Source organism: Ammodytes marinus (genome assembly GCF_949987685.1).
Source record: "Ammodytes marinus genome assembly, chromosome: 4".
Classification (NCBI taxonomy): Eukaryota; Metazoa; Chordata; class Actinopteri; order Uranoscopiformes; family Ammodytidae; genus Ammodytes; species Ammodytes marinus.
In genome coordinates this window covers 16311625-16332220 of record NC_137233.1, presented here as the reverse complement: position 1 = coordinate 16332220, position 20596 = coordinate 16311625, and the positions used below count along the sequence as shown (strand labels likewise).

The 20596-nt window shown below is 39.3% G+C and overlaps 1 protein-coding gene and 1 long non-coding RNA gene across 2 annotated transcripts in view; both read left to right on the top strand.

The window, feature by feature from the left end:
• Window positions 1-233: 233 nt before the first annotated feature.
• LOC307249702 (sodium- and chloride-dependent GABA transporter 2-like) overlaps window positions 234-20596 on the top strand; it is a gene marked incomplete at its 5' end in the record, with an annotated part of 34036 nt that continues 13673 nt past the window's right edge. Inside the window, 13 exons of the mRNA XM_080026552.1 lie at window positions 234-390; window positions 728-862; window positions 1506-1646; window positions 1744-1828; window positions 1899-2031; window positions 2151-2285; window positions 3701-3804; window positions 3918-4042; window positions 4135-4247; window positions 4354-4491; window positions 4731-4833; window positions 4933-5033; window positions 9544-9714. Of these exons, the coding sequence (XP_079882678.1) occupies window positions 234-390; window positions 728-862; window positions 1506-1646; window positions 1744-1828; window positions 1899-2031; window positions 2151-2285; window positions 3701-3804; window positions 3918-4042; window positions 4135-4247; window positions 4354-4491; window positions 4731-4833; window positions 4933-5033; window positions 9544-9714 (1641 nt within the window). The remainder of the gene's footprint in view (window positions 391-727; window positions 863-1505; window positions 1647-1743; window positions 1829-1898; window positions 2032-2150; window positions 2286-3700; window positions 3805-3917; window positions 4043-4134; window positions 4248-4353; window positions 4492-4730; window positions 4834-4932; window positions 5034-9543; window positions 9715-20596) is intronic.
• Window positions 16430-19199, top strand: LOC307249929. The gene is made up of 3 exons (XR_013844855.1): window positions 16430-16570; window positions 17356-17484; window positions 18605-19199. It is a non-coding gene; the product is annotated as an uncharacterized lncRNA (long non-coding RNA).

Sequence of the window (20596 nt, the reverse complement as noted above, 5' to 3'; positions counted from 1 at the left end):
TATGCTGAAGATATCTTATTTTGAAGGTTAGTTTGGCCCTGTTTAGGGCAAGTATCTATTATGGAGCATAGGGTATACCATCCAGGAAATAATACATATTAAGTGAAACCTGATAATATTGGAGAGAAACCTTTTATTTGACTTTCTGAGAATACTGAATGGAATCCAACACATATCCCAGCAGACAGTACTATATATGACACAATACTTCAAAACAAGGATCACAGGTGATCATGGACCTTGGGACCAGAGCAGGAAAGACCCAGCCCAAACCGCAGGAGAGGGATCAATGGGGCAGTAAGATTGAGTTCATCCTGGCTGTGGCCGGACACATCGTTGGCCTGGGAAACGTCTGGAGGTTTCCATACCTTTGCTACAAAAATGGAGGAGGTAAATCTTTGTCGTGGCCAGGTATATATCATGTGAAAAAGTTGTAGTTGCAGTCTGCCTGGCCACGGCTTATAATTCAACTCGTCTTAAGGGCAACATTGGGCTAATGCCAATAATGACAAACACCTGTGAACTCTGTCAGTATTATTAGAAAGTAACTATGATTTATTGATGTGAAAATAATTACAAACTTTAAAAGACAAGCAGAATTTAAATGTAGCTCTTATTTCTGTCTTGCTGCATTCAGCTTTACAAATCATTAATAATTGTGAGGGAACATTTAATGCAATTTTATCAATTTATTAGGGTAAGTAGATATTTCCTTTTCTTTTTTTAGGGGTCTTCTTCATACCTTATGTATTGTTTTTGTTTACCTGTGGCATCCCACTGTTCTTCCTGGAGATATCTTTGGGCCAGTACACCAGCCAGGGTGGAATAACATGTTGGAAAAAAATCTGTCCTCTTTTTGAAGGTAAGTGTTTATTGCCTGTTTTTATTTATCAGCTACAAAAAGGGTTATCTAGATTGTAAGAGTGTTTGCAGTAGCCATATATGACGCTTGTCTAGCAGGCAATAAAAGATCTGTTGTCACTTATAGTGCTAAATAGTTGTGTGTATATTTGAATTTTTTAACCTATTTGGGTCTTGAATAGTTATTTAAAATGCCTCTTTGGTGAAACTGCCAACAAGGCATACACATCTGAAACATGAAAAGAAGTCACAACTACAAATGTATTTATTTGTAAAAGTTCACGAACCAAAAGAGTTGGCGACCAACTGAACAAAATGTGCAATATTTCCCTGGAAAAAACTAAATAAGGTACAAGAGCCCCAGAACTACTTTACCTGAAGAAATGTACAAAATTACTTTCAACTACTCACCATCATTTGTCAAGTGTGTGTGTGTGTGTGTGTGTGTGTGTGTGTGTGTGTGTTGAGAAGATTTGCATCTAAATGGCCAAAAATATGTCTAAGCGCTGCTTCAATGTAATTAATGTATAAACATGAAATAAACATTTCTCGAATAAGTGTGATTTTGAAAATCTGCTTTGGTATCCTAACATTAATGGTGTTGTTTCATGCTAATACAATGTGACATCTCTATCTTGTTACAGGCTTAGGTTACGGGAGCCAAGTGGTTGTTTTGTACACTGGGGTGTATTACATCATCATACTGGCTTGGGCGTTTCTCTACCTGTTTTCCTCTTTCAGGTCTGAGCTTCCCTGGGCAAGCTGTAACAACAGCTGGAACACAGGTACCAATACTTTTTTTCCAGCGATAACACATGAAACGGTGCAATGTGTTAGCTTTGTTTATCAAATTTCACAACCTCTTTTATTCTTTCATGGGAGATGGATGTTTTGAACATGGCAACAATCAAATTTCCTCTCAGCATCTGTATGGAAATACCTCGTCTTCAGTTATAGAATTTTGGGAGTAAGTATGAATTAAAGCATTATATAAGGGCAGCACTTTTTGTTCTGTGCCCTAATAGACTTTGTTACAGGAGGAGAGTCTTGGGCCTTTCCACTGGAATTGACGAAATTGGCAATATTCGTTGGGACCTGGCCCTTTGTTTAATTTTGGCATGGATATTGTGTTACTTCTGTGTCTGGAATGGAGTAAAGTCCACAGGAAAGGTACAGTTCAATCATAATGTACATTTATTTAATGACTTAGTTCATGTATATCCTGTTCCTAATATACTGGATGTTATTTTTTTAAATTTGGCAAACATGTTTTGTTGGTTCTTTCTTAGGTGGTCTATTTCACTGCCACATTTCCGTATCTAATGCTGGTGGTGTTGCTGGTTCGTGGTCTTACATTACCGGGGGCCAAAGAAGGAATAATGTTCTACCTCTACCCAGACCTATCTCGCCTCACTGATCCAGAGGCATGATTTTTCCTTAAACTCAACCAAGTGCTTCGAGTGCTTGAATATATAATCACAAACAATACTCAATCTAGCCCACAGCTAGGCTCCATCCTATACTAACAGGCTCCCAGTGTCAATGCAAAAATGTTGATCTTTAGCAGGGATAATGTTTGCAATGTTCATTATCTTAGTTCAGCATGTTAACATGCTAACACTTTCTAATTACCACTAAACAAAAAATTACAGCTAAGGCTGATGGTAAGTCATTATTTTTCCAGGTATTTCGTTGTACACCATATTGGATTAACAACTCAAATGTTGTCTTGTGGATGATTGCGCAATATGAAAAGTTACACGTCTACTATGACTAGATAACATTTATAAAACAATTTACATTCCATTACACTGCCCCGCCCCCCAAAACGTCACTAACTCAAATTTTTCGTTGGACCATCTTTAGCTTTGATTACGGTACCCATTCGCTGTGGCACAATTGTATTAGCTTTGTTAGGCACATGATAAGGTTGCGGAACCTAGACCTGACCTACTGAAGCAACCCTAGATCATACTGTACAGAGCACCCACAGGCTTGTACAGTAGGCACTAGGCATGATGGGAGCCTCACTTCATCCACCTCTCTTACCCTGATGCACCCATCCCTCTGGAACAGGGTCAATCTGGACTCAACAGATTACACAACCTTTTTCCATTGCTCCAGAGTCCAGTCTTTATGCTCCCTGGCAAATTGAAGCCTTTTGTTCTGATTTGTCTAACTGATAAGTGGTTATCTTAAGGCTGCACAGCTGTATTGTCCATATCTCTTATGTTCTCTTTGCATTGTACAGGTGGAAATGCTCGTTCATTCACTATTAAACATAGCCGGGAGTAGTTACTATTAAGTAGTTTTATTGATGCAGGCCAATAATTTCACCCTTCTGAAACAGAGTAACATATTTCCCAAAACTACAGCATACTGTATGTGTTCTGACATGGTTGTTTAAGAAATAAGTTAGTCACTGCATCAGTAAGGGTTAAATTACTTTTTGACAACTGAAACATATAAATCCCTGCAGTTTTTCACCGATGGAGGTCTCCTACGTATTTGCTTAGTAAAATCAAGGTGGTATCATATGTTCCATATGGGCGAATGGGTAGTGATGTAACTTATGATGAACCAATGAAAAATGATTGCCATCCTTGGAGAATTCATAGCCCTGACAAACATGGTTAAAATTGTCAATGCCACTTGAGTTGTTGAAATTTGTGCAAACAAATTAAATACTTTGGCAATAACCATTTTGTGACTTGCCATATAACTTAATTAAAAGTGTGTCCTCTTTTGTAGCATTTAGTGGTATATTCACATAACTCTTAGGTACACTGGAACTTTTGCAAACTTATAAACTTAACATACACTTATCCATATCACTCAGGTATGGATGGATGCTGGCAGCCAAATCTTCTACTCATATGGAGTTTGTACAGGTGTTCTTACATCTTTAGGAAGTTACAACAAGTACAGCAACAACTGTTACAGGTGTGTTATTATTTTAATCTACTCTCACTGCACTATTCAGTTTTGTTCAAACTATTTAGTGTAGTTTGGATTGCATCACAGGTTTAATAATTCTGCCTATATTCTACCAACAGAGACTGCATTTACCTGTGCCTGTTAAACAGTGTAACAAGCTTTGTAGCTGGCTTCGCCATCTTTTCTGTCCTTGGTTTTATGGCAAAGGAACAAGGTGTGGATGTATCGATAGTGGCTGAATCAGGTATGTCATTGTAAAAATCCCCAACAGAAACACAGGTTGATAGTGTTTCAATTGTTTGAGAATATGATACATTTTTCTATGTACCTTTGCAGGTCCAGGGTTGGCATTCATTGCTTATCCTCGTGCGGTGGCTTTAATGCCACTTCCCCAGCTCTGGGCTATTTTCTTCTTCATTATGATCATCTTTTTAGGATTAGACAGTGAGGTGGGACTATATATCAAGTATATGTGTAATGTCAGAAATATAATTAGATTCATACATCATTATGAACATATTTTGTATTAATGCAAATATTACTTTCATACTGTAGTTTGTATATCAAGAGTCATTGGTCACGAACATCTCAGACATGTATCCTGCCTTCTTTAAAAACAATTGTCATCGTAAACTCCTTCTTCTCGCCATTTCTGTTGGAAGTTTTCTTATTGGTCTTCTGATGGTCACAGAGGTGAGTGGTAAAAACTTTCTTACACTGATATATCTGATTCTTTTCAGCTGTAACTAATGCATACATGAGTACAAATGACCTAAAGAAAAATTTGAAAAGTATTTCAAGTCAAATGTATCTTCTTTTAAGCAGAAGCAATAAAGGTCATATTTACACGAACAGTTACATTTTTGTAGAATAAATGTGCCTTCTTTGCATTATGGTTTAGCTTTTTTGACCCAGTTTCTTATTTTTTGCAGGGAGGTCTTTATATTTTCCAGCTGTTTGACTACTACGCATGCAGTGGTATGACACTTCTGCTTTTTGCTGTTATTCAGTCTGTGTGTATTGGATGGGTATATGGTAAGGAAAACTTTTAAATGCCTTATACTGTCTTACAGCATTAATTTAAAGGACAGCTGTGTTGGATGTGATGTAACTTAAACTGTGTATGTTCTGTAGGTGCAGATCGTCAATATGATAACATAAAGGACATGATCGGATATCAACCTTGGCCTTTTATGAAATACTGTTGGAAGTACTTCACACCAGCTATCTGTACTGTAAGTATTGGAAATGTAGGCCTGACTGCCTGCATTGTAAATGTGTTCATGTTGGACTCACAAGCAAGTGTATCTGACAGCTGCCAGAGACTTCTGTCCATGTCTCAACCAGATGGAAACCAGTAGCATTGATGGGGTGCTGTTTTGCAGCTCAAGGCTATTCAATACCATTTTGTATGAATTGTTCGAGGAATCTGTGAAGTTATGAGTTCATCACCAGTTTTGTTTCTCCTACAGAATAATTTCATTATACAAAGATCCAAAGAACTAACATTTTGGGATATTTTTAATCAGTAGTGGTCATCAGCACATTTACTTTAAAACAAAAGTTCTAAATGTAATATAATAATGATAATAAACTTTATTTATAGAGCACCTTTCAAAAACAGTTACAAAGTGCTTTTTAAAGCAATTAAAAAACACAAGTGGCACACAGTACATGCACATACAAATAGAGTAAGAATAAAATAAATACATGAAATTTACTGAAAAGCAGTTTTTTAAAAAATTAGTTTTTTATGAATGATTTAAAAAGTTCAAAATAATGTACAGCCCCAATCTCAGGAAGGCCATTCCAATTTCCAGGAGCTCTGACCACAAAGGCTCTGTCACCCTTGGGATCACCAGAAAAGATTCTCCTGAAAATTTCAGAGCGTGAGTGGGGCAATAATAAATCTTCAGAACAAATAACTATAAATACAAACATAATTACAATACAATATAAATACACATTTTAAATAAATTCCAGAAACAACAGGTAACCAGTGTAGTGATTTTTTTTTACCACTACTGTAATGCAAACTGATGTACTGTTGGATTAATCTAAAAAACAAATAAAATACATCACATAAAGCTCAAAGAGCGATGTCAACATACAATGTTGACATACATGGACATCAGGGGCCTATTGCATAAAAGTGGAATAAAGATATCCAGGATGATTGATAAAGCCAGCCTTGACAAAGTCTAGCCTGGGCACTTTGGATCAGTCAGTTGCATAAACGCCAATCCAGGATCAAAAGGGCCCGCTTTATCAAGCCAGGTGTAAGTAATTCTGTTAAGTGCCAGCCCACAGCTTTCAGAAGTAGACCCAGAGATCGAAGACAGATTTACTGATGTAAAAATGGAAAAGACGGCCCATTTTCCCACAATGCCTTGCTAGATTAAACCGTAAATCAGGGGGCAGTTCATTTCATACAGCAGATGTATTCTCTGCCGACTGATCTTGATGTCCCTGCATTGTTTTATGATAAACTAGTTGACAGTTTCTAAAACATTAAATATCATGGAAAGTCCATTCAAAAAGTGAAACTTTAATAGATTCATTACATAAAGTGAAATGTCAGGCCTTTTTTTGGATGATTGATTGATCATGGTATGAAAAATCCAGTATCTCAAAATATTAGAATATTACATACAACCAATCAGAAAAAGGATTTATAATACAGAAATGTCGACCTTCTGAAAATTATGTTTATTCTATATTAATTTCACTTAATGTGTAATGAATTTATAGAATATATTTAAGTTTCACTTTTTGAATTCAATACAGAAAAAAGGAATTTTTAATTGAATTTTGTTTTAGATGCACCTCGATATAGTTATAAGTACAAAGTGAATTTATTTGACCCACATATGCAACGTCATCTGCCATCGATAATCAATTGTATAAATATAGCCTGCAATATGAACAGACTAACACATAAATTATTATAATTTATATCATTGCATCTTAATCTAATTATAATTAAGTTAATTATAAATGGTTCAGGATAAATAAATAAAAAAGAAGAACTATTTAACTAAATGACAATGCAGTCTTTTATGTGGTACCTTAAAACAGGTTAATGAAAATAAAGCAGTACACAGAAGATCATGGAATAACTGTTAAACACCTTGATTTCAGATTGGAGTGACAGCTGACTGAGCCAATCAGGCAACAGAATAAGTTTATCCTTTACGTTTAGCCTGGTCCCGACCAGAGAGGCAAACTCACCAGAGCCCGGTGTTGTGCCGAATTCTCACTCCCCCGCAGGATCCCACTCCCCACTGCCTTCCTAGCGTATTGCTAGTTGTAGTTTGACGAACCGAGGCGATTTTTACAAGCCAAGTTCCTTCGTCTTAGGCTTTGAGGAAACTGTTCGTAGGCTATTTAATTCATGTTTCATCAAAATATAAGTTATGTTGTGCTGCACTTGAGAGTCTATACGATTTGTGCCCTCTGTCCCCCGCACTTTCTACAACCACTTAATTAATTTTTTTATTTATTTATTTTTTATTAACCTTTATTTATACAGGTAAAATCTCATTGAGACCCAGGGTCTCATTTACAAGAGAGACCCATTTGTTATATCGTAACACATTTTTCTGAGCTGTCCTTAAACGCACCATGAGAAGCCTGGTGCGTTTAAGCCTCCTAGAGGGGAGTGGGATCCTGCGGGGGAGTGGGAATTCGGCACAACACCCGGCCCTCTTTTTTAGATGTGGTTCAACATGACACATACCCTCGCTCAGAGCTAACTGGTATCACGAAGGAAGTTATCAACCTCTTATGTTGAACGAGGGTTTCAGCTTCAGGCTCTGTGCGCGTCCCCATGAAAGGGGGCGTTTGACCCGTCATTTGACTCTGCTTCCGCACAGACTGGACTGATCTTGTGCCGCTAACTTTACACAAACGGACTGATTGCGAGCAGCTCAGTATAAAAAAGAAAAAGAAAAAAGTGCGTCGCTGACTTCACTCAAGAGGAAGAGTGTCAGTCTGAATGATCACAGAACAGCAGAAAATAGAGAGCCGAAAAAACTCTTACTGCAAATAAGGAGAGAGTGGAATGTTCTCAGAAAATTGATTACTGAATTGATTAATTTATTTTACAGATCGTTCTCGCAGTGCGTAACGTGACATTATAAAGCAATTAAAGGTTGAACTCGGATTTAAACAGTACACCATTTAGCCTAGTTGATAATCCTACACTTAAGAATCTGATTTAAGTCTGACACTGTCCCCTAATGAATAGCATATCCTATGTGGAAAATCACTTTAGTTTTGGGCCACATCAAAATTTATACAATTTTGATTTAGGCTAATAGCCCTTTATTTGCATCTTATAAATACCATTAAAATAAATAGCCTGGATACAAAACCTGTAGTCTTTATGAATCTACTGTGAGAAGCTTAACCTGCGAGTCTGCAGCGATGTCCGAACTGTGACAGCTGTCACGTCCCAACTGTAATCGCTACTGATAAAGAAAGAAGCCCTCAGTGAAATAATGTTGCAACCTGTGATTTTATAGAACGCTTTATTAAGAGCCAGTGTGTGTAGATCACCAGGTAAAATCATTTGAGGTGAGAGCATAGTGGCGCTGCATACAGTAGGTCTAAGCTATTTTACATTTTCTGCATCAATAACTATGTATGTGTCAAAAAGCCGCAGCGCGATGTTACATTTCACTCTGCTGTAAGCCTTATGTCACGGCTTCGTTTCGTTCATTAACTTACTAGTCTGGCTTGACCACTTCAGCCAGCGTCTATTAAGCGCTGGCGTCGGCAAACAACGCTACGCCTCCATTGGCTGCTTCCCGGGGTTAGCCCCGCCGTAGATGATTGTGATTGGTTTAAAGAAATAAAAACAGGCCAGCCCAGTTTCCCCCCGAATAGACGGCTCTAAACGGAGTGCTTCCAGACCATACTACTTGCTGTAGTTTGGTCTGGCTTTGCGAGACTATTAACTTACTGATCAATAAGTTTACTGATTTAACTAGTTTACTTAGTGAGAGGTATCGCTCAGACAATATAGTCAGGTCTGGGATTTCAAAAGGTGTAGTTTCCTTAAAGGGCAGCACTCTAAGAGCCGAATTTAAGCTCAAACTCTGGAACAAAAACTGGTCTGAGCAGGTTAGCCGTGCAGCCTCTGTTACCACGGTGATCTAGCCAGGTAAAAAGAGAGACACCTTTCGTGACACTGAAAACTCTGGCTTTAGACTCAACAGACCTCGCTCAGACCTTAATCTCGCTTTGTAGTATACCCCTCAGGCTAAACGTAAAGGATAAATCTCCATGGTAACTTATGTCCCTCCGCTTTTATGCAACCGGATCATGGCTAACGCAAGCCAGGATAACTGAACTATCCTAGGTTAATCCCTTATCTTAGTTTTATGCAATAGGCCCCAGATGTTAGCAAAGTCAACAATACCAAAATCTTCAACACTGAAAATAGAAAAGGTTGGGGCAGATAATGGAGCTGCAGTAGCAAACAGTGTTGGCTTTACGATATCAGAAAGACTGACAACAGGAGGGTGTTGTGCAGACTTGATTGAATATGACTGGATAGTTGAAGTACAACTAAGGTTTTACTCTAGTATTCCGCTTGAACAGAGTGCTGAGTCTCAATTTCTATTGTGTTCTTTTTCTCCTGGAAATGAAAGTAATACAAAGTAGGCAATTGTGAGTTTGTTGTACAAATTAATGATCTGTTTTGTTTTGTTCTGTTTTTTTGCTTCTCTTATACTTTAGTGCACACTTATCTTCTCCATTGTCAAATATAGCCCGCTCAAATTCAACAACACTTACGAATACCCCTGGTGGGGCTACACCATTGGAGGATTCTTTACTCTCTCTTCAACACTCATGGTTCCTCTGTGGATGGTGTATACTGTGACTGTCACTCCGGGAACATTGAGACAGGTACAGTCACATGTTGTTACTGCTACAAAAAGTAGACAGACAATAGATTGAGAATGATCAATGATCAAAATAATAACCATGAATGTATAAATTTATTCAGGAATTAATTCAGGGTATCTGTTACACGGGGATGGAGCTGACAGGGGAAACACTGGATTTTATAAAGACTAACTAGGATCAGGGGCGGGCCGTCCATTGAGGCAAACCAGGCAATTGCCTGGAGCCCCATAAGCCCCTTTGGGGCCCCCAAAATGCCCTCTTTATATTTTGCCCCATATCTATTGTATTTTATAAAAAATCTCTTCACAATAGTGTCATCGGGATGTCTAATTACTCGCGTTTTGACGGCCTTTCTGCCAACCGTGCACCCCCCTTCAGTCTGCACTACATGGACTATTCCATTACACATTACGCTCATGACGCTGCACGTTCACGCGTAAATCCAAAAAAGTAAATAGCGGGAGAAGAGAGAGACGAGATAAACCTAACCTACCTATACCAAAATGAAGCGAACATACGAGAGCGGGTCACAAAACAAACAGAAGAAGGACCAAAGTCAGGACTTAATATCAAAGCTGCCGAAGCTATTAAGCTTTTTTACAGCACCCAGCGCGGTGGCAGCGGGACCTTAGACGGAAGAACAGCTGTCTACATCATTAACCGGTAACGTTCCAGCTCCTACTGTCAATCCAACAAGTGTCTCTGGCTCAGCCAGCAGCTATGCTAATGACGTGAATGTGTGTCAACAAACTGATGGAGATAATTAATGGTGCAACGGATCACGGTTGATCCGTGGTCCATTCGGACCAACCCTCACGGTTTGGGACCCACGTGAACCGCGGATTAGATGCATATATACGGTGGCCCTGAGAGGTCACAGCACGCAACATCAGAAAACACATGCAAGAACACAAAACACCAGCAAATTAGGCCACAACACAACGGAAATAGGCCACAACACGACGGAAGTGTTTCCAGAGGACACTTAAAAGTGATGCACACGTCCTGGCAGGCTTGTTGTTTACGCATATTTTGACTATGATTTTGACTCACAGTGCTATTAAGGTTATCTTTCCGTCTACACTAGCCTACTCTGTGTAGACGGAAAGATAACCGGCAATCTAAAAGTGTGATTAAAGCCGTTTACTGGACTGTGGAGGAGAAGACTGAGACACCATCTGTCCGAAATGTAAGTAGCCATATTTTTTAAATAATCATGGCCCATTGTTAGTTGAATGTCTGTGATGTCCTTTATCATATCCCTCCTATAATAACCAACACTGACTGAAATTAGATAATGCTGTGGGGTTTAGTAGTTAGCGTTAGCGTCCGCTAGCTTAACCGTTAGCTTTAGGCTAACCGTTTGAGCTGTGGAGTCTTTGGCAATGACTGTTGTCGCCTGCGGCTCGTTTTTGTAAACTCACATTAGACCTGCAATGAAGGTCCCTGTGTTAAAAACAAATGGTGAAACTGACTGGTGTGTTGGAAACTGTAAAGAGTATTTGTTTTAATAGCTTCAGGCTGCTACCTGCTAGCAGTCTGACTAAGCAGTCTGACTGTATCTCCAGTGTAATGTGTATACAGACAAGAATACTCTAAGTTGCCTCTGCTGGTGTTTGTTTCCTGTCCAAACATCACATTATCACTCAGAACTAGTTTCTTATTGAGCCAGGGCTATACTGAATTTATTAGTAGCCTATCTTATTTTATAATGGAAGAAAAAACTAATCTCTGTCTGTAGCTTTGCCATAACTACAGATGTATGATGTACACGATGTTACATTGGATGTGCCATGTTTTACAGATGTGAGTGACCTGAGGGAGCCTGTGTTTGATGGAACAGATAGCTGTGTGAAGGTCCGGGTGGGTCAACGGACACTTCATCAAACACAGGCTCCCTCAGGTCACTCACATCTGTAAAACATGGCACATCCAATGTAACATCGTGTACATCATACATCTGTAGTTATGGCAAAGCTACAGACAGAGATTAGTTTTTTCTTCCATTATAAAATAAGATAGGCTACTAATAAATTCAGTATAGCCCTGGCTCAATAAGAAACTAGTTCTGAGTGATAATGTGATGTTTGGACAGGAAACAAACACCAGCAGAGGCAACTTAGAGTATTCTTGTCTGTATACACATTACACTGGAGATACAGTCAGACTGCTTAGTCAGACTGCTAGCAGGTAGCAGCCTGAAGCTATTAAAACAAATACTCTTTACAGTTTCCAACACACCAGTCAGTTTCACCATTTGTTTTTAACACAGGGACCTTCATTGCAGGTCTAATGTGAGTTTACAAAAACGAGCCGCAGGCGACAACAGTCATTGCCAAAGACTCCACAGCTCAAACGGTTAGCCTAAAGCTAACGGTTAAGCTAGCGGACGCTAACGCTAACTACTAAACCCCACAGCATTATCTAATTTCAGTCAGTGTTGGTTATTATAGGAGGGATATGATAAAGGACATCACAGACATTCAACTAACAATGGGCCATGATTATTTAAAAAATATGGCTACTTACATTTCGGACAGATGGTGTCTCAGTCTTCTCCTCCACAGTCCAGTAAACGGCTTTAATCACACTTTTAGATTGCCGGTTATCTTTCCGTCTACACAGAGTAGGCTAGTGTAGACGGAAAGATAACCTTAATAGCACTGTGAGTCAAAATCATAGTCAAAATATGCGTAAACAACAAGCCTGCCAGGACGTGTGCATCACTTTTAAGTGTCCTCTGGAAACACTTCCGTCGTGTTGTGGCCTATTTCCGTTGTGTTGTGGCCTAATTTGCTGGGGCCTATCCGAAAAGTCCAATCTCCTAACCTATAAGCCTCCTTTCCTATACCTTAACCCCTAAACGTCATCGGGGTTAAGGAGAGATGAAAGGTGCTTCCTATCGAACATAGGAAAGGACAGTCCTGTTTCAAATTAATTCGACTCCACTTTTCCTAACCGACGTCATTGCGCGACGGCGAGTATTGCTGACGTGAGTCACTAGCGTGAAACTTCACTATTCTCCGAAAATGGACTACAACAAGCGCTCGTTTGATCCATGCGTTCTTTTCATATTGATTTTAATCAGGTTGTCGCCAACAGAGTGAGAATCACTCCCATATATCCCAATTCACATGTGGAATAAAAAGAGGCTACACTTGTGTTGATGTTGAAATGAACTGCCCCCAGTAACTTCATTAAATGTGAAGTTGGTATTTTATTTTCTTATGGTGTAAATTATGTGCTACGAAAATAACTATTATGATGTTGGTCTTTTATGAGTTCTTTATTATCTTTAGCCTGTGTGTGTGTGTGTGTGGGGGGGGGGGGGAGTATTTTGTTTTAGCCGAGTTAAATCTTCCTCTCTTCTCCTCTCCTCTCTTCTGTTTTACCTCTCGTTCGTATTCGTGTAGAGTCGGTAAACTCCGGCGGTGGCCTGTTGCTTTAAATCTTGCCGCCGTAAAGGATTATGGGATACCACTATCTCCTTTCCTTTAGCATAGGTTAGCCAGGAGTAACCTATGCTAAAGGAGGGTTAAAGGATGAATCGAGGCTCCTTTCCTATGCCTTTCCTAAGCATTTTGGTTATTCGGATCACCTATCTGCCGAGCACTTCCGGGTCATCTCGATAGGAAAGGAAATTTCCTATGCAAAAAAAAGTTTTCGGATAGGCCCCTGGTGTTTTGTGTTCTTGCATGTGTTTTCTGATGTTGCGTGCTGTGACCTCTCAGGGCCACCGTACATATATGCTAAAAAAAAAAGACGCCTGTGTGTTCACGTGATCGGCGATCGTGTATTACAGAACAGATAGTGGCGATCGGGGCCAGCCTCTAGGTCTACTGTAGGCTACTGACAAAAATCACACAACACATTGCCTGTATTTTTGTAACAATATTTAGGCCTATTAGTTTAGGCTATATTTGGCTGCTCCACTTTATGTCAGCCCAGCCAGGCGATAGTTAAGTTTCAATTTCGTTTTCACCTCCGTGTGTAACAGCTGTTCAGAACAACAGCTGATAGGCTTGCGACAGCAGGAGTCAGTCTAAAGCCATCAATGATCAATTTAAGTAAAAAAGCAAAATAAAGCTATCTCTTCCTCCCTCTATCTGTGTATATGGTAACGCTTTATATTAAGGTTCTTGTTATAAGCCTTAGTTAATAGGTAATAAGGACCTTATAAGATGCTTATTAACATCAGTTTGTGTTAATAAGACTATATTTAAGTGTTAATAATAACACAATAAACATGTTTACTGTGTGATTATAAGACTTTTATAAGCACTTATGAGAAACTTCTTAACTATTTATTGATTGCTTAATAGCATTAATGAAAGTCTCATGAGTTTCTGATAGCTGTTAATAAAAGCGTTACAAACCCATGTATTGAGTCTTACTAACTTACCTATTATGTCATAGTTAAACCTTTACTAAGGATTGTTTGTTGCTTTATGAAGGTGAACACACCTTTATTATTTGTTTATTAGCAGTTAACTATGTTCTAAGAACGATGCTTATTAAGGTTAATAAGTCCTTTATTAAACAGGTAATAATGCATTTCTATGCTCTAAGAACAATTCTTATTAAGGTTAATATGTCCTTTATTAAACAGGTAATAATGCATTTTGAAGGTACCTGATCTAGACTTCCGGTAGCGCTATGGAGGGATAGGACGCACTTTTAGGTTGCTCTGCACTCTTCCGAACAAATAATACCAAAAACTGAACAGAATTCGCTTATAACTACTACAGTAATATACCCGAGAGACCGAAAAATTAACGATACAATCGTTAACGGGAAAGAGTTCACTATGCCAAACAAAAAGAAATCAAAGAAAGACGGAGATGAAGGCCGCGCAGAAGCCCCAAGCTCCCCTGAGCCGGAGAGCCCGGCAGACGAGGAACAAACGGACCAAACGCCGGTTCTGCAAGCTATTAAAACCTTCCGCCGAGAACTCTCCACAATGAAGCAGGATATATGTGCTAAAATAGACTCTCGCATTGAAGACGTAACCACGACCCTGAGAGGGGAAATATTACGACTGGAGTCGGATTTCAACGGTAAGCTAGGAGCCATTCAAGCTACCTCCCTCTCTAACAGCAAGACGATACAAGAGCTAGAGCTAGCGGCTACTACTAGCTCCGACGCTACAGACAGCTTAAACGCCGAAGTGGAACGCCTTTCTAGCTTGGTGTCAAAACTGTCGGAAAAGTGTCTGGACTTAGAGGGACGCTCAAAACGTCAAAATTTGAGAATAGCCGGGGTAAAGGAGGGAGCGGAACATGGACAAAGTGTGCGTGATTTCACTGCGCAGCTACTCAAAGATACTCTCGCTCTGGACGAAAAGCCCACACTTGACCGAGCGCACAGGGCGCTTAGGACCCGACCGGACGACCACGGACCACCACGCCACCTGATCCTGCGGGTGCACCACTGCCATGTACTGGAGGAAATACTGCGTAAAGTGGCGAAGGATAGGAACCTATCATACCAGGGACAGCAGATAAGGATCTTCCAGGATTTCCCCGCCGAGGTCGTCAAACAGAGAGCTCTTTTCTCCAAGACGAGGGCGATCCTAAGAGATGTACAAGGAGTTCGTTTTGGGCTCCTATACCCGGCCAAGCTCCGTGTCACATACGATGGCACTGACACCGTCTTCACCGACCCAAATGAAGCACACCGATATGCTCAGAGAATAGCCTCAGCCGACAGGGGATAGGGGATAAGTATCATAATGCCTGGCTCACTGACTGTGTTTGATCATTTGACTCAATGCCTCATATTGCACAAACACGTTTGACTGAAATACAGCCTAACTGTCATGAGGCCTATGCCTGTTAAATTCACATAGCCTACATTTAACCTCAAGGGCCTTGTTGTGACTCGTGCTGAGGGGTTTCTGTCTCATGCCAGGCTTATTTTTATTTATCTTTCTGATCCTGTGTTGTTGGAATCTTAAGAGGATAAGTTTTGAATGATTACTGCTCCTAAATGGAAAAAGTCCTTGGAGCCATAACAAGTGTGGCAAGCTGAACCTGTACATTGCTCATTGTGTGTTCTGTTCAGTTCATGAGTATGTTTAAGCTGCAGGGTTACCTAATTGATATTAGAAGTTAATTGTACGTTGTGAGACTAGTAAGGGTCTTTTGGGGTTTGCTGTTCAGAGCAATACATGGGGTGGGTTCTGGGAGGGATGGGTTGGTGTTAACTGGGGGTTTAGCTGTTTTTTGTGTGTTTTCTTCTCCTCTGTATATTTTGCTACTCTTTTTCTTATCGGAGCAACTCTTTTTATTCTCACTACAACTGAGCTAGATGAAGGGCAATCGGAGCCCGCAGTACTGCGTTCTATGGCGTTCTGTCGGTGATTTCGTTATGTTTTAATACATTATTTAACATTATTAAATCGCAGCAATGTGGTTTAAATATCACCGGAAAGCTGAGATTCTCCCCTTTCCGGGACATATTCTCGCGTGATTCTACGTGACTCACAGCCAGAGATATGTTGCTGAGAGGCGCGAAAATGTATCAACCCTTTCCCTTGCGCTACTGGCTGAGCCGCTTGTCAATCAACATTTTGCGAAAACGTCATCGGCCCTTTCCCTTGCGTGATTGGTAGAGCTGCTTGCTGTCATATTTTGTGAAAAACCATCCAATCAACTTAGTGTAATCACTAAGGACCTCCCACTAAGGTCAAACATACACAATCACTGAACAAAGGACTCCTATCATGCTCCTAATTTCGATTTCACCATGGCGCGGATGTTCGACAGCTGAGAGATTCAGAGGAAGACGCCAATTCTGACATTGAGGGCTTTGACGAAGAGGAATATGAAGGTGACATGGATCCATTTGAAGACGGGTAAGAGCATTTATTTGACAAAACGTCTGTTTTTGTAATGGAAGCTAAGTGTGAACATGTAAACTAGCTTGAATGTTGCGTCCGTGACGTGACCGATTTTTTTTTTGGAACTGACGTGACAGAGCTGTATACTCTTGTCGCCAGCCTTCTGTTGTTTGAAAACAAGTAATAGTTTGAAAACAAGTAAAAGTAAGCAATCTTCCCCGTGTGTCTCAATTTTGTTTGCTAGCTGTCTCGCATAAATGGACACCCGGGGTGTGTGTGTGTGTGTGTGTGTGTGTGTGTGTGTGTGTGTGTGTGTGTGTGTGTGTGTGTGTGTGTGTGTCAATATTTTGACACACACACACAGCGCTGTCTGTTGTGGGAGATGGGAAGCCATCATTTAGTCTGGCTGAGGGGAGGAGACAGAAGTTACGAGAGAGAGAGAGAAACAAACAAACTGTAGTAGGCTATACAGCTGTTTATAAACGGGTATAATAATTTATTTTAGAAATTGCAAATGAAGCTCTGTGTGTAAATGTAAGATAGCTTGAATTTTGCATTCTTGACATTACAGGGACTGATTTCTCTATTGATAGCACTACTTTTGTTTACTTTTGTTTGAAAATAATAGTAATAGATGTGTATTCTGTGTAAAAGTATTTCCCTTTACAATTTACAAATAGTACAGAATGGAAATGTTTTTGCATCGACTTTTATTACACTGTTGTTTGCAAATACAAGTTGTGAAGTTTAAATATTTTTGTTATGAGATAATGAGACTGATTTCTGTGAATCTGTGGCAGCACCAGGTCCAGGAGAAGAGGAGAACCACCCGCAAAGAGGTCCCGTGTCCTAACTCCACCAGCACCCCCTACGCAGCAGCGGGCTTGGAAGACTGAGGAAGACCAGGACACCGCTCCTCCTGTCTCCAGGTTTCAACCTGCACGCACCCCTGGCCCACAGCTAGGCACGCACTTCTACACACCAATTGAGCTCTTCAAATTGTTTTTCACTGCACACACTGTACACACACTCTGTAGCAACACAAATAAACAGGCTGCCAAAAAAATTGCCATGGGTAAAAAGTTTAAATGGACTGATTTGACAGTTGAGGAGTTTTACAAGTACATTGGACTCCTCTTTTACATGGCCCTGGTTAGACTACACCACATTGCTGATTACTGGAGGCAGAACCACAGTTTAACCTGTCCATTTGCCGCAACAGTCATGAGTAGGGACAGATTTGGTGTCATCTCCTGGAACTTACACATAAGTGATCCAGATGAAGATGTAAACAATGATAGGAAGAAGGGAACGCCACAATTCGACAAACTCTTCAGGGTCAAACCTCTCCTCAATTTGATCAAAACCGCAGCAAAGACCTATTTTCATCCATACAAAAACCTAGCTGTGGATGAAAGGATGGTTGCCTCAAAGGCTAAAACTGGAATTACTCAATACATGAAGGCCAAACCTACTAAGTGGGGTTTCAAATTGTTCGTTTTGGCGGACTCAAGCAATGGCTACACCATAGATTTTAACATTTACACAGGGAAAAGTGACATCCCCTCCGGACACGGCCTCTCTTACGATGCTGTAATGTCAGTTTTTGTTTTTGTAAACCACATTTAGTCCCGTTTTTATTAGTCAACAATAAAGCATTATATATTTGATTATAGTCTTCGTCACATGACCACCATTTACGTTGCGTCTCGTCTCGTTTCTGTCACGTGATAAATGTTCGTTGACGACGATATTTTGTCATACATTTCGTTGACAAAAACAACACTAGTATCAAGTCATTATTCAGTCTCATTTTGCTTAATTCCTCATATGTGGTCAAAGTAGAGTAAGAGACTATTTGTATTTTGGGAAATTTGATTTTAGTCATGTTTTTTGCACTTCCCAACTTTTTTTGGGAAAATGACAGTGCATTATAGAAGCTAATGCTTTGTAAATGGGGATAATGCTTTCGCTCAGCAGGATAGTCTTTTTGTTTTCATGCCTGTTCACTTTTCTTGGCTCATTTGTTGTCTGTCTGTTCTCTTCCAGTTTTCCCTGGTGGAGACGAGACGGTGTGGATCAGGTCCTTCCTCTGGCAGCATCTGAAGTTCTCCTGCATCCACACTATTCATATTTTATTTTAGTATTAGCATGTTAACATTAGTCAATTATTGTATTCCTTCGCTAAGCTAATGTTTTGGAGAAGCAATTTCAAGAGCCAAAACAATTTGTCCTGGTGAATAAAGGTATTATTTCACATAAGTTTCCACATTTTTCAAAAATCTGACTTCAAATTGCAGCATTTGTGTCAAAATATTTTTGTTCACATTGGACTAGGGCAAAATTGAACCTTCCTAACTGAGAGCTGAGAGTGTTCTGAACATTTTAATATGAATCAGCTGGGTATTATGTTATCTACTTGCCCTCTAAAATGGTAATTTATAAAAGCATGTAAAATCGAGAAAATGCCCTTAGATCTCAACCAAAAAAACGTTTGGACAAAAAGATCATTTTAGTCATGTTTTTTGCTCTTCCCAACCTTTTTATGGAAACATTCTTGTACATTTTAGAAGCTAATGTTTTGGAGAAGCAATTTCAAGAGCCAAAATAACTCAATCAGATGAATAAAGGTATTATTTCACACAAATTTCGAAATTTTTCAAAAATCGGACTTCAAATTTCAACATTTATGTCAAAATATTTTTTTTTTTACATTGGACTAGGGCAAAATTGAACCTTCCTAACTGAGAGCTGAGAGTGTTCTGAACATTTTAATATGAATCAGCTGGGTATTATGTTATCTACTTGCCCTCTAAAATGGTAATTTATAAAAGCATGTAAAATCGAGAAAATGCCCTTAGATCTCAACCAAAAAAACGTTTGGACAAAAAGATCATTTTAGTCATGTTTTTTGCTCTTCCCAACCTTTTTATGGAAAAATTCCAGTACATTTTAGAAGCTAATGTTCTGGAGAAGCAATTTCAAGAGCCAAAATAATTTAATCAGATGAATAAAGGTATTATTTCACACAAATTTCGAAATTTTTCAAAAATCGGACTTCAAATTTCAACATTTATGTCAAAATATTTTTTTTTTTCATTGGACTAGGGCAAAATTGAACCTTCCTCACTGAGAGCTGAGAGTGTTCTGAACATTTTGATATGAATCACCTGGGTATTACGTTATCTACTTGCCCTCTAAAATGGTAATTTATAAAAGCATGTAAAATCGAGAACCAAAAAACCAAAAAACGTTTGGACAAAAAGATCATTTTAGTCATGTTTTTTGCTCTTCCCAACCTTTTTATGGAAACATTCTTGTACATTTTAGAAGCTAATGTTTTGGAGAAGCAATTTCAAGAGCCAAAATAACTCAATCAGATGAATAAAGGTATTATTTCACACAAATTTCGAAATTTTTCAAAAATCGGACTTCAAATTTCAACATTTATGTCAAAATATTTTTTTTTTACATTGGACTAGGGCAAAATTGAACCTTCCTAACTGAGAGCTGAGAGTGTTCTGAACATTTTAATATGAATCAGCTGGGTATTATGTTATCTACTTGCCCTCTAAAATGGTAATTTATAAAAGCATGTAAAATCGAGAAAATGCCCTCAGGGCTCAGAGGGTTAATTTAATTAGTTGGAATGTCAAGGGGCTAAATCACCAAGTGAAAAGGGGTAAGGTCTTAACCCACCTAAAACGGCTCAGGGCTGGAATAGTTTTCCTTCAAGAAACCCATTTACATGACTCTGACCATGGGCGACTAAGTAAATGCTGGCGTGGACAATTTTTTCATTCTAATTTCAGGGCTAAGGCCAGGGGCACAGCTATCCTTATTGATAGTAATATTCCTTTTGAGTCCTCAAACATTATATCAGATAAAAATGTACGTTTTATTATTGTTTCAGGCAAACTTTACAATAAATCAGTCATCTTGGCCAACGTCTACGCGCCTAACGTTGATGATGTAGAATTCTTTAAGAGATTTTTTTCTCAACTCCCTGATCTCAATTCCCATTCTCTTATTCTTGGTGGG